Source organism: Leptonotus elevatus, chromosome 20 (genome assembly GCF_054856555.1).
Source record: "Leptonotus elevatus isolate MCC_2025b chromosome 20, RoL_Lele_1.0, whole genome shotgun sequence".
Classification (NCBI taxonomy): Eukaryota; Metazoa; Chordata; class Actinopteri; order Syngnathiformes; family Syngnathidae; genus Leptonotus; species Leptonotus elevatus.
The window spans coordinates 17,065,649-17,079,660 of record NC_141258.1 but is presented as its reverse complement, the minus strand read 5'-3'; the positions used below and the strand labels follow the sequence as shown (position 1 = coordinate 17,079,660).

Here is a 14,012-nt window from a genome sequence, read left to right as displayed (position 1 = left end):
TTTCAAAATTTTACTGGAATAAAAAATTTAAAAAAAGATTAGTCTGTCCAAAGCAGGTATAGAGGCATCAAATTTTATGCACTACTATATAGCTAACCAGCTACAATATCTCATTCTATGGGCACAACCCAACAGAGATACTAACTGTTTGCTGGAACTTGAACAAAAGGATTGTAATAACCTCAGATTTACTCTATATTACAACATCGATTAAACAACCCAATGACTTCCGCCACCCTGACTGCCTGGTGGAAGGCACTAGAAATTACAAAAGCCCAATTGGAGCCCTGCAGGCTTTCTCCCATATGGGATAACCCCGATTTTCAACTTAACAACCAATCGTTTTATTTAGATGTGTGGGAGCAGAAAGGAATTACACATCTCCACCATCATTTCTCAGATAATATGTTTATATCATATACATCCTTGCTCCAAAAATACTAAATAAAAAATGGACACATACCTCCAAGTTAAAAATATGATAAAGAAACAAATTCCAACACTTCGGGGTACGCTCCAACCGCCTGTTTTAGCTAAAGATATTACAAAGCTTTATCCGACAACAACAAAAAAAACTCTCAAAAATATATAACTTACTTTCGTATACTGATAAAATGTATTTACCCATCTCGAAATAAATATAAATATAAAATTATTCATAGAACATATATTACTCAATATATTATGAAGAAAATGGGACTTGGACTGGACTGGGCTGGGTGGGGGGGTACTGGTGGTGGGTGGGGGTGGGGGGCTGGCCGTGGGGGGGTCGGGGCTGTGGGCCAGTGGGGTGCCTGGCGGGCTTGCCGTGCCCCGTTCTGCTGCGTTGGGCTGAGGACGCGGGCCGTGTTGGGGTGGAGGGCGCTCCTGGGTTTGCTCTCCGGACGGTGGCCCCTCCGGGGCCCAGGGGTTGTGCCTTGGCGCTGCCGTGGCCTGGAGGGCCCTGGGGGGTTGTACTTGCTCTGTCCTGGCCGGGGTCGACGGCTCCCCTCTTTGGTGGAGGCTTTCATGCATGCCAGATCCACCACACCAGCATCTACCAAAATTCAAACACAATCTGCTTCTTCCTCTGGTCGTTGAATCGGTGGAGGCTGATGTCTGTGGATCTCACTCTGCTTTATCTATCCTTCCTTCCTTTCCTCAGTTTTTCCTTTGTTTTTTTTTAGGTCTCCCTAATTTGTTGGAATTTAGATGTTTCTAGGGGTTAGATTCTAAAGTATTCGGTTAAGGTGAACGGTATGGGATTTATAGGTTTTAGGTGAATTAATGAGCACACACACATGCACATACTCACGCACATACAAAAAAAAAGAAAAAGAGAGAGCGAGCAAAGATGATGACATGTCGAATCGGTAAGATTACCTAATGAACAATACTGAGATCTCTCTCAAGAAAAAAAAAGTTTTTTGGGGGGGATAGGACTACCCATTAGCTTTGATTAGCTAGCAGGTGATAGCAACTTTTTGCGCCATCCCGTCAGCGACAGCCAGTGTCGGAATAGTCCACGTCACCAAATACGTCACACAGCAGACAAAACACAGGAAGCGATTGTGTGCAGAATGTGGAGCATAGCAATAGAGGATACCTTGATCGTCACGGTTTGCAGGCACACGGAGCTGTACGACACGGCGATCTATGTGTACTGGGACTGGACCAAAAAGGAGATTGCTTGAAGGAAGAAGCGTGGAAGTCGGCTTATCTGGTGAGTTTGTTTAATTGTCGAAGTGTGAAGCAAGCTAGCAATACTACAATAAAGTTAGCACCACCTACCAAAGCAGAAATCCCTCCTCTTCCTCTGTTGCGGTGTGGAGCAAAAAAAAATCCATTGAGAAGCCCGCAAACAAATGCGCGAGACCAGCGTAGCGTCGCAATATTTACGGTTCGGTCTGAACCTAGCAGACCGAATGAAAACAAACATTTTGGTGCCTCATTTCGGTGCCCGACTTTTATTGTTGTAAAGCCCCCTTGCTCTTCCGGTGTCAACTTGCGGGACCTGCGCTACATTGAAATGCACGACGCCGAAAGCAAAACAGTTTGGCTTCATTTTTCACTGATGAAGGCTGACTTTGGGAGCGCAACATGCAACAGATTTAATAAAATACTTGGCGACTCATGGAGTATGTATAAAAGCTAAGCAGTGCATGGTGTTTGACAAATTACGTGCCGAAAATCCAAGCACTTCAGCAGCAGCAATCGGACTCGCACAAATAAAACAAAGCCCCACTCACTCACAGCCCTGCCCCTGCCAATATGTTTGAAATGGCAGATGACATTGATAACACTGACAGCAGCCTTTCTTCTTCTTCAGGTAAGTCTCATATCATTAAATGTCAACCGCAAATCTTGCATATTAGTTAAATACGATCAGTAAACTTGTAAGCAAACACCGTTGGCATTCAACAGAATGTGTGTGACAAACGTGTACGTGGCTCTGTATACTTTCTGCTTTATGTGAAACTCAAAAATTTGGTATGTAAAATGTTCACAGGGACACAACAGAAAGGTTAGCTAAAGAGTGTTGGCTAGGTGACCTACCTGTCTTGAATATACCTCATCCCTTGGGCTGTGTTTTAAATAGTCATAAAATGTGAAGACTAAATGTTAAACATGTTGTTAAATGTTGTAGTGAGCTGTTAATCAGAATGGGCTACCACTAGTAAGCTGAAAAGTTAGGTGTAAACTATTTTGATAGTAATAGTAATATTTTTATTTCTGGCCTTTAAGCCACAGTGACTCCTTTCATCTTTATTTATAATATTATGTTCAATTCAACCCTGCAAATAAAAGGGTATTGTTTTTTACAAAAAAAATTGCAGTTTTGTATTTTTTAGGTACCGATTTCATAATCGTTTAGGTACCGGAACCGTTTAAAAAGTACAGAGAAACACCCGAATCGATAAAACCAAACGATACCCTAGTCCCCGAGTGCTTTATAAGCTTGGGTAAAACCTTTTCTTGCCCACTTTTCTTGACCTTTTCAATTTTGTCCATTTTTATTTTTGGCAACATCACCAGTGCTTAGCTGTCTTTATTTCTGAACTCAGCAACTAATTCAGGCTCACCTGCATGCGTGTGACGTAAATTGGCTTGTTCATCAGGATCCACGTGGCAGTCTCAAAACATGGAGGGATGGTCATTGAGCCATCATAAGTGATAAAACTACTTGTTTCTGGATAGATCTCTTCTATATTTAGTCCAGTCAGAAGATAAGCATCATCTGCATTGAAAAAAAGCAATCAGAAAACAAAAACAGCATGGTTAAAAATTAATTAGAAAAGAATCACACTGACCAACTAAAACATTTTTATTGTTTGTAGTTGTACCGCTTATTCTCACAGTTGTGATGGAGCCAACCCCTTTTAACTTTGGGCGAGATAAGGGGTACACCCTGAACTGATCACCAGCCAATCACAAGGCTCATGCCTTGGCTTTTGTCTTTCTTTGGAAGCATTGTGGAAATAAACCAACATGTAGGGAAACAACCATTCACACTCACATTCACACCTTTGGACAATTTACAGTGTTTAATTAACCTACCATGCATGTTTTTGGGAATGTGACGAAAACCAGAGTATCCGGATATATGTTATTCAATATAAATGCAATGTGACATACTATTGTAATTAACAACATTATTCTTATTATCAGGGACCGAGCAGTGACAGCTGTGATGTCCCTATTGTTTTTGAAGAAATGATTATCATTTACTGCTAGATTAAGCCTCTTTGGCACATAGGTAGGTGACATGAGAAATTATTTAAATGTTTTACTATTATTAAAGCCCAAGCAGCAGCTACTTTAGGCCCATTTTTTGCATATTTAAGCGGTCATACTTTTGCCTCAATGTCCTAGAAGTTTCATCCATTTGACTTCAAACTTCATTGGTCTGTACCATCTCATGACCTGAGACAATAGGAAGTGAAAAAAATCTGGTGTTTTTGAAACATTATATGACGGGGGCGGGACATCTAAATTTGCATTTCATAATTCTTTCACCACAAAAGAGGAAATGTTTAATAATGCCCCTGTACATGCTACAAAAATAAATCCCAAATTTCACATGTATATTGGCCTGAAAACATCTACTGAATATTATATTTTGTTATACCAAGTGGCAACAAGAAATGCCATTTGTTTGACATTTTGACATTAAACTGATGCCGATAAATATTTGTCAGAAAAGCATCAAGACATCATGTCTGACCGAATATTGTGACTTTTCAGCATAAGGTGTGGCCTGTACAGCACAACAAATCTAAAAGTAAAAGATGCTTTAACAGGACTTCCAGTGGCGCCATGTTGTAGAAGGCAGTAGCTAACTAACAAATAACTACCGGAAAGACGACAGAAAGGGAAAAATTGGTGACTTATAATGACAAAGATCTTTTTTGAGAAAATATGGTCAAGAAGGGGAAAATCGGTAAAGAGAGTGGCGCAAAGGAAAAACATGCCGAGTCAGCCAAGAGGATGGCTCCGGTCAGCGGCGAACATGAAACGGCACGCCGAAATGGCCAGTGAGAAGAACGCCATAAAATGACTCAGCAAAAAGTGGAGCGTATGGAGGAAAGAAACGCAAACACGAAGGATCGAACAATGAGACTGGAACGTTCCGCCGCCTTCCTGCTCCAGCAAACTGCTAAATTAGCTATTCTTGATTTGGAGTCAAGAATGAGACGTAACATTGTTCGAATACATGGTATCCCTGAGGGTGCCTCAAGATAAGCAATTATTGTGCGCTTCTTGGACTACAGAGTAAACAAATTCAGATAGCAAGTGCGAGACTTCATCAAAAAGATCCATCCACCCACCCACCCATCCATCATCTACCGCTTAATCCGGGGTATAGTGGTGGGGGCAGCATCTTCAGCAGGGAAGCCCAGACTTCCTTCTCCCCAGCCACGTTAAGTGAGTGTTGAAGTCCCCCAGCAGAACGGGGGAGTCCTCAGAGGGAGGGAGTCCTCAGAGGGAGCGGTCTCCAGCAAAACCTCCAAGGACTCAAAAAAGGGTGGGTACTGCTGTTCGGTGCATAAGCACAAACAACAGTCAGGACCCCCCCCCCCCCCCCCCAACGGAAGGCGGAGGGAGGCTACCCTCTCGTCTACCGGGGTAAACCCCAACATACAGCACCAAGCCGGGGGGCAATAAGTATGCCCACACCTGCTGTGCGCCTCTCACCGTGGGCAACTCCAGAGTGTAAGAGAGTCCAACCCATCTCGAGAGGATAGGTACCAGAACCCAAGCTGTGTGTGGAGGTGAGTCCAATTAGTTGTAACTTCTCGGCCTCGCACACCAGAATGGGCTCCTTCCTTGACAGAGAGGTTACATTCCATGTCCCCAGAGCTAGCCTCATTAGCTGGGGGTCGAACCGCCATGGTCCCCGCCTATGGCTGCCGCCAAGCTCACTGCGCACCCGACTTCTTTGGCCCCTCTCACAATTGGTAAGTCCGTGGGTGAACCACGTTGCCTTTTTGGGCTGTGCCTAGCCGGGCGCCATGATGACAGGCCCGGCCACCAGACGCTCACCTTTGAGCCCCACCCCCAGGCCTGGCTCCAGAGGGGGGGCTCGGTGACCCGCGTCCGGATCAAAAAGATAAAAGTAAAAAACGTGAAGGCACAGTCCTCATACCCCGCCCAACTGAAGATGTTTTTGGACTCGGGGACAAAGACATTTTCTACACTAATGGACGCAGCATCAATATTGAAAGATATGGGAATCAATGTGGAAGAAGACAAGACGGAGACATGATGATGGTGCAGAGCAACTGGACCACAGTGACGTGATCAAGAGGGAGGCAGAGGAGCACCCCCATCACAAAAGAAGACCTACAGGCGTAAAGCTAAGTATTGATGTGAAGTAAAGACCATTTCTACCCTTTCTGATAAGCGTTAAAGTATGATAGAAGTTAGTTGATTTACTGCATGTTAATCTTGCAAATATTTTTGGTTTTATGTTTAGAGCTACTCCGAAATGTTGAGTTAGTAATAGCAGTACAAAAGTTGTTCACGAGTGCCTTTTTTCCTTAACTCTTTGACTGCCATAAACGTTATAAAACGTTTAGCATAAACCTAGGGAAGGGCGCCGAGGACGTTAAAAGACGTCCCCTATGTTTGTTTTGTTTTTTTTCAAAAACGGGTGCAGGAAAGCCTTGGGCAGCTGTGCTGAAAGTATCAGGCAGATCTGATTAGTCAAAGACTCGTTTTGGCCCCTAGAGGGCAGCGATGACTCTCTTTGCACAAGGTTGGATGGGCCGCCCACCGTGGGCGTCAGTAGAAGACGTGAGGCGGAGCTAGAGTGTTGAGGAGACAATGGCTGGTTCAAGCCATTGTGGCTTGACCAAGCAACCGGTTGCAAGCAACTCACGCTTGAGCATTTTTTTCAAAGACGTAAAGCATCAATCAATACTAAAAAGCGCATTGATGTCGACGATGATGATGACTCCGAGCTTGACGCCAAAGTTGGAAGCCTTGACGTGTTTATGAACACGTAGTAAGCCTCACTGGCTAAGCGCGGCTAGCGCGGCTAGCGCTGCTAAGGCCGGAAAACGCGCACAATAGCCGGCCGGGTACTTCTACACAATCGGACATTCGATCGGGCGATGGAGAGTTGGCATCGACCAATGCAGATTGATGATGATGATGATGATGACTCCGAGCTTGACGCCAAAGTTGGAAGCCTTGACGTGTTTACGATCACGTAGTAAGCCTCACCGGCTAAGCGCGGCTAGCGCGGCTAGCGCTGCTAAGGCCGGAAAACGCGCACAATAGCCGGCCGGGTACTTCTACACAATCGGACATTCGATCGGGCGATGGAGAGTTGGCATCGACCAATGCAGATTGATGATGATGATGATGATGACTCCGAGCTTGACGCCAAAGTTGGAACCTTTGACAAAACTGCTATGATTACATAGTAAGCCTCACCGGCTAAGCGCGGCTACCGCTGCTAACGCCGGAGCTGCACAAGCGGACATTCGATCGGACAATGAAGAGTACCCCGAGTCCAATGCATATTCATCGGAGGAGCGGGTACAGTCTGATCACGGAGAAGACACTGTTTCTGGACTACGATGCCACCATGAATGGAGTGGATAAAATGGATCAGAACATCTACCACTCGGTATAGCAACCGAAGGACATGAGGAAGCCACAACGTAACATCACCGTAACGTAACCGTAGCATGATCCTGATATTAGACTTGATGACACACTGCAGTATATACTTGCTATTCCCCGGAAAAAACGGCCTGCAAGAAAGTGGAGCTTTTGCACGCGAAGAGGCAATCTGTTGTGCAAATGCTGTTGCGTCTCTTTGCACGCAGGAGAGTGTTACAAAAAGAAAAACTGTCGTTGAAACATCCACATATTTGTAAATAGCACCACAGTTGCACACATTTGTAAATAGTTTGCCAAATTGTTGTCAAATTGTTACACTGTTGAATGTAAATAAACGTATTTTGCTATCAAAAAACACTTTTTCATTCTTGGTGGTAGTGTTTTATAGAAGTAAAGCACTATTTAGGTGTTTGTGGCATCATTCATGGACAAAAAGAAGTGTAAAATTCACTAGAATGCATGAAATAATATCGTTTCACTAAAAGCTTGATTTCTCCGTATTTTGGTCCAAAACAGGCGAAATTGGGTCACACTAACCATTTTCTATTGTTGATTACTAAAGAACGGAATAAGGTAGAAACAAACTTTTTTTTCTGATGAAAGATGAAAGTCCAATCTTTCATTTGGTAGAACGTGTGTTTCCATAGTCCAAACAGAACATTTTCTGTGGACCTTGAAAGATCAGTCAAAATGCTTAAATCGGCTGGCACTGACGGCATCCCTTTTCTGAAAACGTCTGGCAGTCAAAGAGTTAATGACCATAGATGGCATCAAAATTAATTAATTAAATAAATAGATAAAAAGTACATATGTATGGATTGTTCTGATGTCACTGAACATTTTGAGTGGTGGAAAGTAAAAAAAAATATTCAGACTTATTTATCACACAAATAGTATCCAAAAAGGTTGTGCTATATTTATAACTGACTATTGTTATAGAGATACCTTCAGGTCTTGACTATAAACATACAAGTGAAGTTTGGGATTATTTGGAGTTATTACGTATTTTGTCATTCATAGCGAAGGAAATATGAAAAAAATACAGTTAACAGTCCACATCTCACAAAACCTATCCAAATCTCCTGCTCTCTTGTAAAAACTAAAATCAATAAAGAGTCTGGACTTTATCAACTTTTTACACAGAACCGTGGGATCGACTTCTGCCCCATCGTCAACTTTCCTTTTTCGGGACAACCACACACCCATTTTAGCCTGGCTCAAAACAAAGTTTAAAACCCGGCTTTCCTTCTTGATCTGGCCTTTGTGGTTAAAACCATAAATAAAAGAGTGCTTGTGAAAAGCTACTTTACATTGAGTAAAAACCCTATCAACCAAATCAAAAACAAATTGCAAACGCTCGCACTGATAGAAACAGTGAAATACTGTTTCCCTGTGTCCACAGAAGGGGCAGGTATCCGCAACGGCTGGATTTATCGCGGATATATAGGAGTTCACGGCCACGATGCCGTGGAGGATCCGCCACTGAACATCGCCGTGTTTCTTGACCACTGGGGCCTTGTATAAGGTGCCCCAAGCTGGCTTCAGTTTATCGTCTATAACTCTCCTCCATGGAGTGTCCAAGCGTCCGTTAAGTTTGTTTTTGTGTAAGGTCTTGACCATTGTTCGGTAAAATTGTTTTCCGGGCGCGGCTCCCAACGGAACTGCTGGAATGTTCTCCAGCAGGGGACCGCCACAGTCACCCAAGTCTGGGAGCAGGCCGATGTGGGGGAAGCCGTCCTCCGGGTTTGGAGTTAGGGAACCACTGCCATACAGACTGAGGAGGGAGCGCTCATGTCCAGCCAGTTATCTTTTTCAGTGGTTCAGCAGCTGGTTGACGACCCTCAAGGAATGTAGCCCCAGAATGGAGGCCAGCGGAGCGGGGTCTTCGAGACTGGGACCGGTCAGCTCCACCACTCTGCCAAGCGTTGCGACCCCTGCAGCTTGAAAGGTTTTGGACAGAGTCGCTCCCCCCCAGCTAGGGTAGTCCAGTAGGGTTCCCTGTAGGACAGGTTCTTGCATGAGCCAGTACAGTGAGTCGGCCTGCTCCGCCCGCTGTTTTTTCAGGAAGTTCCAGACTTTGAAAGCACTCCGATAAAAACAAGGCAGAGAAGCTGTGCTCATGCGAGACAAGTCCATTAAAAACAAACTAAAATCCAGCCCACATAAACCTAAACGCTGCAGGGTGCATCGGGCTAATGGTCTCCACAGAACATCCTTGGGGCCAGTCAGGAGCCTTTGTATAAACTGGAGTCTAAAAGCAGCGCCCCTGCTGGCCAAATGCACCAATCCCCCCCTCTTCTTTAGGGAGGAAAAGGATGCTCTGTGGAACCCAGTGCCTCCTAACCCCCCAAAAGAAATCAATTAAAATGCGCTGCAACTCTTCCAGGAGAGAGGCTGGAGGGTCCAAGACCATTAGTTTGTGCCACAAGGAAGACGAAACTAAATTGTTGACGATGAGGGTTCTGCCCCTGTAAGACATTTTTGGCAGCAACCATTTCCACCGTTTTAACCTCCCCCTCACCGTCTCCAACACATTATCCCAGTTTTTCTTTTTGTAGGTCTCATCCCCCAAAAAGATGCCCAGATATTTAAAACCCCCAATTTTCCATTCCAGTTCGCCCGGCAATTTGAGCTTGTCCTTCAGCCCCTCTCCCACCATGAGAGCCTCGCTCTTCCCCCAGTTCACTCGCGAAGATGAAATAAAACCAAACTCTGTCACAACCGTTCTTAACGTATCAATGTCCTCTTGCGACTTAGTTAAAACCACTACATCGTCGGCATAGGCAGACAGTTTGAAAGACATACAACACTGGGGGATGTACACACCGTTTAAAATTTCCCTTAACTTGTGGAGCAGAGGCTCTATGGACAGAGAATAAAGCATCCCAGAGAGAGAGCAGCCCTGCCTCATCCCTCTCCGGACGTCGAAGGGGGCACTCAGACCACCATTTATTTTAAGAACACTCTCAATATCACAATAAAACACCCGGATCATGGCTATGAAGTCAGGGCCGAAACCAAAGGCACCCATGGTTTGCCACAGGTACTGGTGTTCAACCCTGTCAAAAGCCTTTTCCTGGTCTATGGAAATGAGACCAGTCCCAATAGCCAAGGAATTGCAGAGTTCCAAATAATCCCGAATTAGATTTACATTGTCACTAATGAGCCTGCCCGGCACGCAATAGGTCTGATCAGGGTGGATGATGGACGACATCACCCCTCGCAGCCTAAGGGCCAGCGCTTTGGACAAGATCTTGTAATCGGAGCACAGCAAGGACACAGGCCTCCAGTTCTTAATGTTCTGCAGGTCTCCCTTCTCTGGTAGCAGGGTGATGATGGCCCTCCTGCAGCTCAACGGGAGTTTCCCATTTTTGATGCTGTCGTTCATCACGGCAAGCAAGTCTGGTCCGACAATCGGCCAGATGGACTTGTAAAAATCCACCGAAAGGCCGTCAATGCCAGGAGCCTTGCCACACTGCAGGCTCCCCAGGGCAGCTTCCAGCTCCTCGAGCCTCACCGGTGCCGCCAACTGGGGGGTTTGCTCCTGGCACACCTGAGGGAGACCGCTTAAAAAATTGCTGTGTGTCTCTGGATTACTTGACCACTCATTCCTATAAAGGTCTCTGTAGAAACCGGCAGCATATTTCCTAATCCCAGAAGAATCGGAGACTTCAGAACGGCTACCCGTGCGTAAGCAATGAATGATCTTCCTTTGTCCATTTTTCTTCTCAAGCCCAAAGAAAAACTGAGAGGGGGCATCCATCTGCGAGATGTTCATAAAACGCGACCTGACCAGCGCCCCCTGTGCAGAAACCCCGAGCAGGCTGGCCAGCGCCGACTGTTTGGACTTGAGGGAGTCTAAAAGCCCTCGATTTCCAGTAGAAGCAGCTAAAGACTGTAACTCCTCTACCTGTCTCTCCAGACCCCTTACAGTCCGGGTCAACTCACCCGTGGCAAAGCGAGTGAAATTCTGGCACAGTTGTCTGGTCTGAGTTTTTCCGTAATCCCACCATTGCTGGATGGTGGGAAAATTGGGTCTGCTCTCTCTGTGGGATAACCCAAAAAACTTAAAAGCCATTTTAAAAGCCTGATTTTTCAAAAGAGCTGTGTTAAAATGCCAATAGGCTTTACGTAAGCGAATGTTCTGAATAAAAACGGAACAAGACACAAGAAAATGATCACTAAAACCAACAGGCCGAATCGAGCACCTTTTAAAAATATTCAAAAGGTGACTAAAACAGTAAACGCGATCAAGTCTGGCGAGGGATAAATAATTCTCATAGCTATGGCTCCATGTGTACTGTCATGTGTCATGATGAAAAACTCTCCATAGGTCAGACAGCTCGTGGTCTTTAATGAGCTGTCTGAGTCTGTGAGACGACCCAGGGTGTGGCTCAGGATGATTCCTGTCCAGAGCGGGATTTTCAGTGCAATTAAAATCACCGCCTAAAAACACGAAATCACCACGACACGCTTTAACAGCATCACCTAACTTATCCAAAAACGTGATCCTCTCCAACCCTCTGGTTGGAGCATAGGCGTTTAAAAATACTAACTTGACATTTTCATAGAAAGCTATAACTTTTAGTAAAAAACCTGGAATAATTTCCTCAACACTAAAGGAAGCCGGCAAAAAATTCTGAGCTAATAAAATACCAACTCCACCACTGGCACTGGAACCATGGCTCAGAATTACCTCCCCCTTAAAATCTATTTTCCATTCACAGACATTGTTGTCAGTGCTGTGCGTTTCTTGAAGAAACAACACATTCAGTCCATTCAATTCCATCATCTTAAAAAGAGCAGCTCTTTTGAAATCAGCCCGGGCACCATTCACGTTCAGAGTTCCCATATTAAAATCACACATTAATGGGAAAATAAATAGCGACCCATTAAGACAACACAGCAATGACAAAAAAAAACAATAAAAGGAGATTAATCACCCATTTCATCATTGTGCAATTCATCTTTGGCTTTCGCTATGCTCTTTCTGAGCCGATAAATTTCTTGGTCGGTGAGCACTTCCCCAAGCCTTCGTGAAAGAGGCTTTGCGGACTTAATAAAAAGCCTGAGATCGGGAAAATGCTCGGATACGGCGGTTTGCCGTACCCCTTTTGTATCTTCAAGAAACCTCTTAATCATTTCGACAGAGTAGGGTACATCGTTGTTATCCTGTGAAAAATCACATTCACTTTCAGTCGTTTTTCTATTTTTAACAATACCTTTCACAAGAACAGTAAGTTTTCTCTTTTGCGACACTTTCAGTGTGTCATCATCAGACATTGCCTCATCGCCCACATCAGCCATGTTTTCATTCACAAAGACATTTTCACACGGTCGTAGAATGACGGCGTTTGCTCCCCTTTTTTCTTTTATCGATTCCTGTATTACGTTATCGGTTTGTGGTAGTGGCGGGCCACCGCCGGCTCCTGTCGACCCCTCCGCGGCCCCGCCCACCACCGGAACCGTATCAACCGAATCCGCCAACCCCGCCGTCACCGGGGCGACCGGAGCCGACGGACCGGCCAACACCGGAGCCTCCGGCGCCGCCAAATCCACCGGCTCCGTGGGCTGCGGCGCCCCTTCGGCCACCGCCGCATCCCCGGGTGGGGGGGCGCTCCCGCCCGAGGCAGGAGCGGACGCCCTCCGCTCCAGACAGGAGCGAACTAGGTGCCCCTCCGCACCGCACCCAAAACACTTCATGTGTTCAGTAGAAACAAACACCATATACGGAAAATTAGCAACTTTAAAAGTGCATGTCAGGTTCAGCTCGCCCGTCGTGTCTTTAAGCACCATGTGCACCTGTCTCCGGTGACACACAACATGCTTAAGCTGCGGTGACTTGCAGCCCAAAGACACAATTTTTATCGGTGAAACGAGTTGACCAAATCTCGACAGTTCTTTAGCGAGCACCTCGTTTTTAATAAACGGCGGAGCATTCGAGATCGTTACCTTTCTTGCAGGGCTCACGAGGGGGAGAACGGGAGTGAAGGTGTCGCTAATCACAACACCGCTCTCAACCACCTGTCCCACCTTGTTAGTGTCATCAAGGAAGATAACGATCGCTCCATTCATTCGGGACGCAGATTTAATACTACTGTATCCCAACACCTTCCCCACGGCCAGTCCTGCCTCCTCCACCGAGCAAGCAGGCACATATTACTATCCTAGAAAAAAGGGGCCTGCTGCGAAGCAGAAGGCACATATTACTATCCTAGAAAAAGGGAAAAAGGGTTTATTATTTTCCGCAAAAATGCGGCCCGTCCCGTAGATCGCACCGGCACAAATGAGGTATCAAACGATGCGGCTCGATCTGACTCGCTGCGCTATTATTTTTATAAGAATTCCCAGTTACCATGGCGACGCTATTCCCAAAAAACTCCCCAAAAAAAGTCCCATAGGAATGAATGGGAAACCGAAAGAGATCAACTCCAATCAAGCACCTTTTTCCAAGACACGCTGCGCGCGCATACGTTAACCGACCGATATGAATTTTAGCTCATTTTGTTGGAATTGTTGTCATCTTTAGCTCAGTGTCCAAAAAAAATTTAAGGAATGAAAGCTCTCCCCCCTGTGCGGGTTCAAAGACAGTGAGTGAAATAGCCTTTATCACGTTGGTTTGTATTGCATGGGCTTGAGCGGACCAATTAAAAATCAGAGTGGAGACAGGGAAAAAATTTATTTCAAGTTTCACTTCAACTCGTCACCATGGCCACAATCTTTGCTCACTAGACATCAAATTCGCACATTTTGTAGCCACAAGTGTCTAGTTTCTGACAAACCTATTTTTATTTGGCTAAGGTGTCATTTAGTACCTTTATTTTCACTTTAAGCGAGGAGAAGTCGGACTATTTCGCCTCTTTTTCCATGTTAATTTCGGCGTTTTTCCCTCTTCATTT

General features: G+C 45.3%; 1 protein-coding gene across 3 annotated transcripts in view; it reads right to left on the bottom strand.

Moving 5' to 3' along the window:
* The window catches only part of LOC147157257 (carbonic anhydrase-related protein 10), a 115,371-nt gene that overhangs the window by 29,092 nt on the left and 72,267 nt on the right, over window positions 1-14,012 (bottom strand). For all 3 annotated transcript variants that reach the window (XM_086065256.1, XM_086065258.1, XM_086065255.1), the window contains exon 7: window positions 3,063-3,217. In XM_086065256.1, coding sequence (XP_085921382.1) covers window positions 3,063-3,217 — 155 coding nt within the window. The remainder of the gene's footprint in view (window positions 1-3,062; window positions 3,218-14,012) is intronic.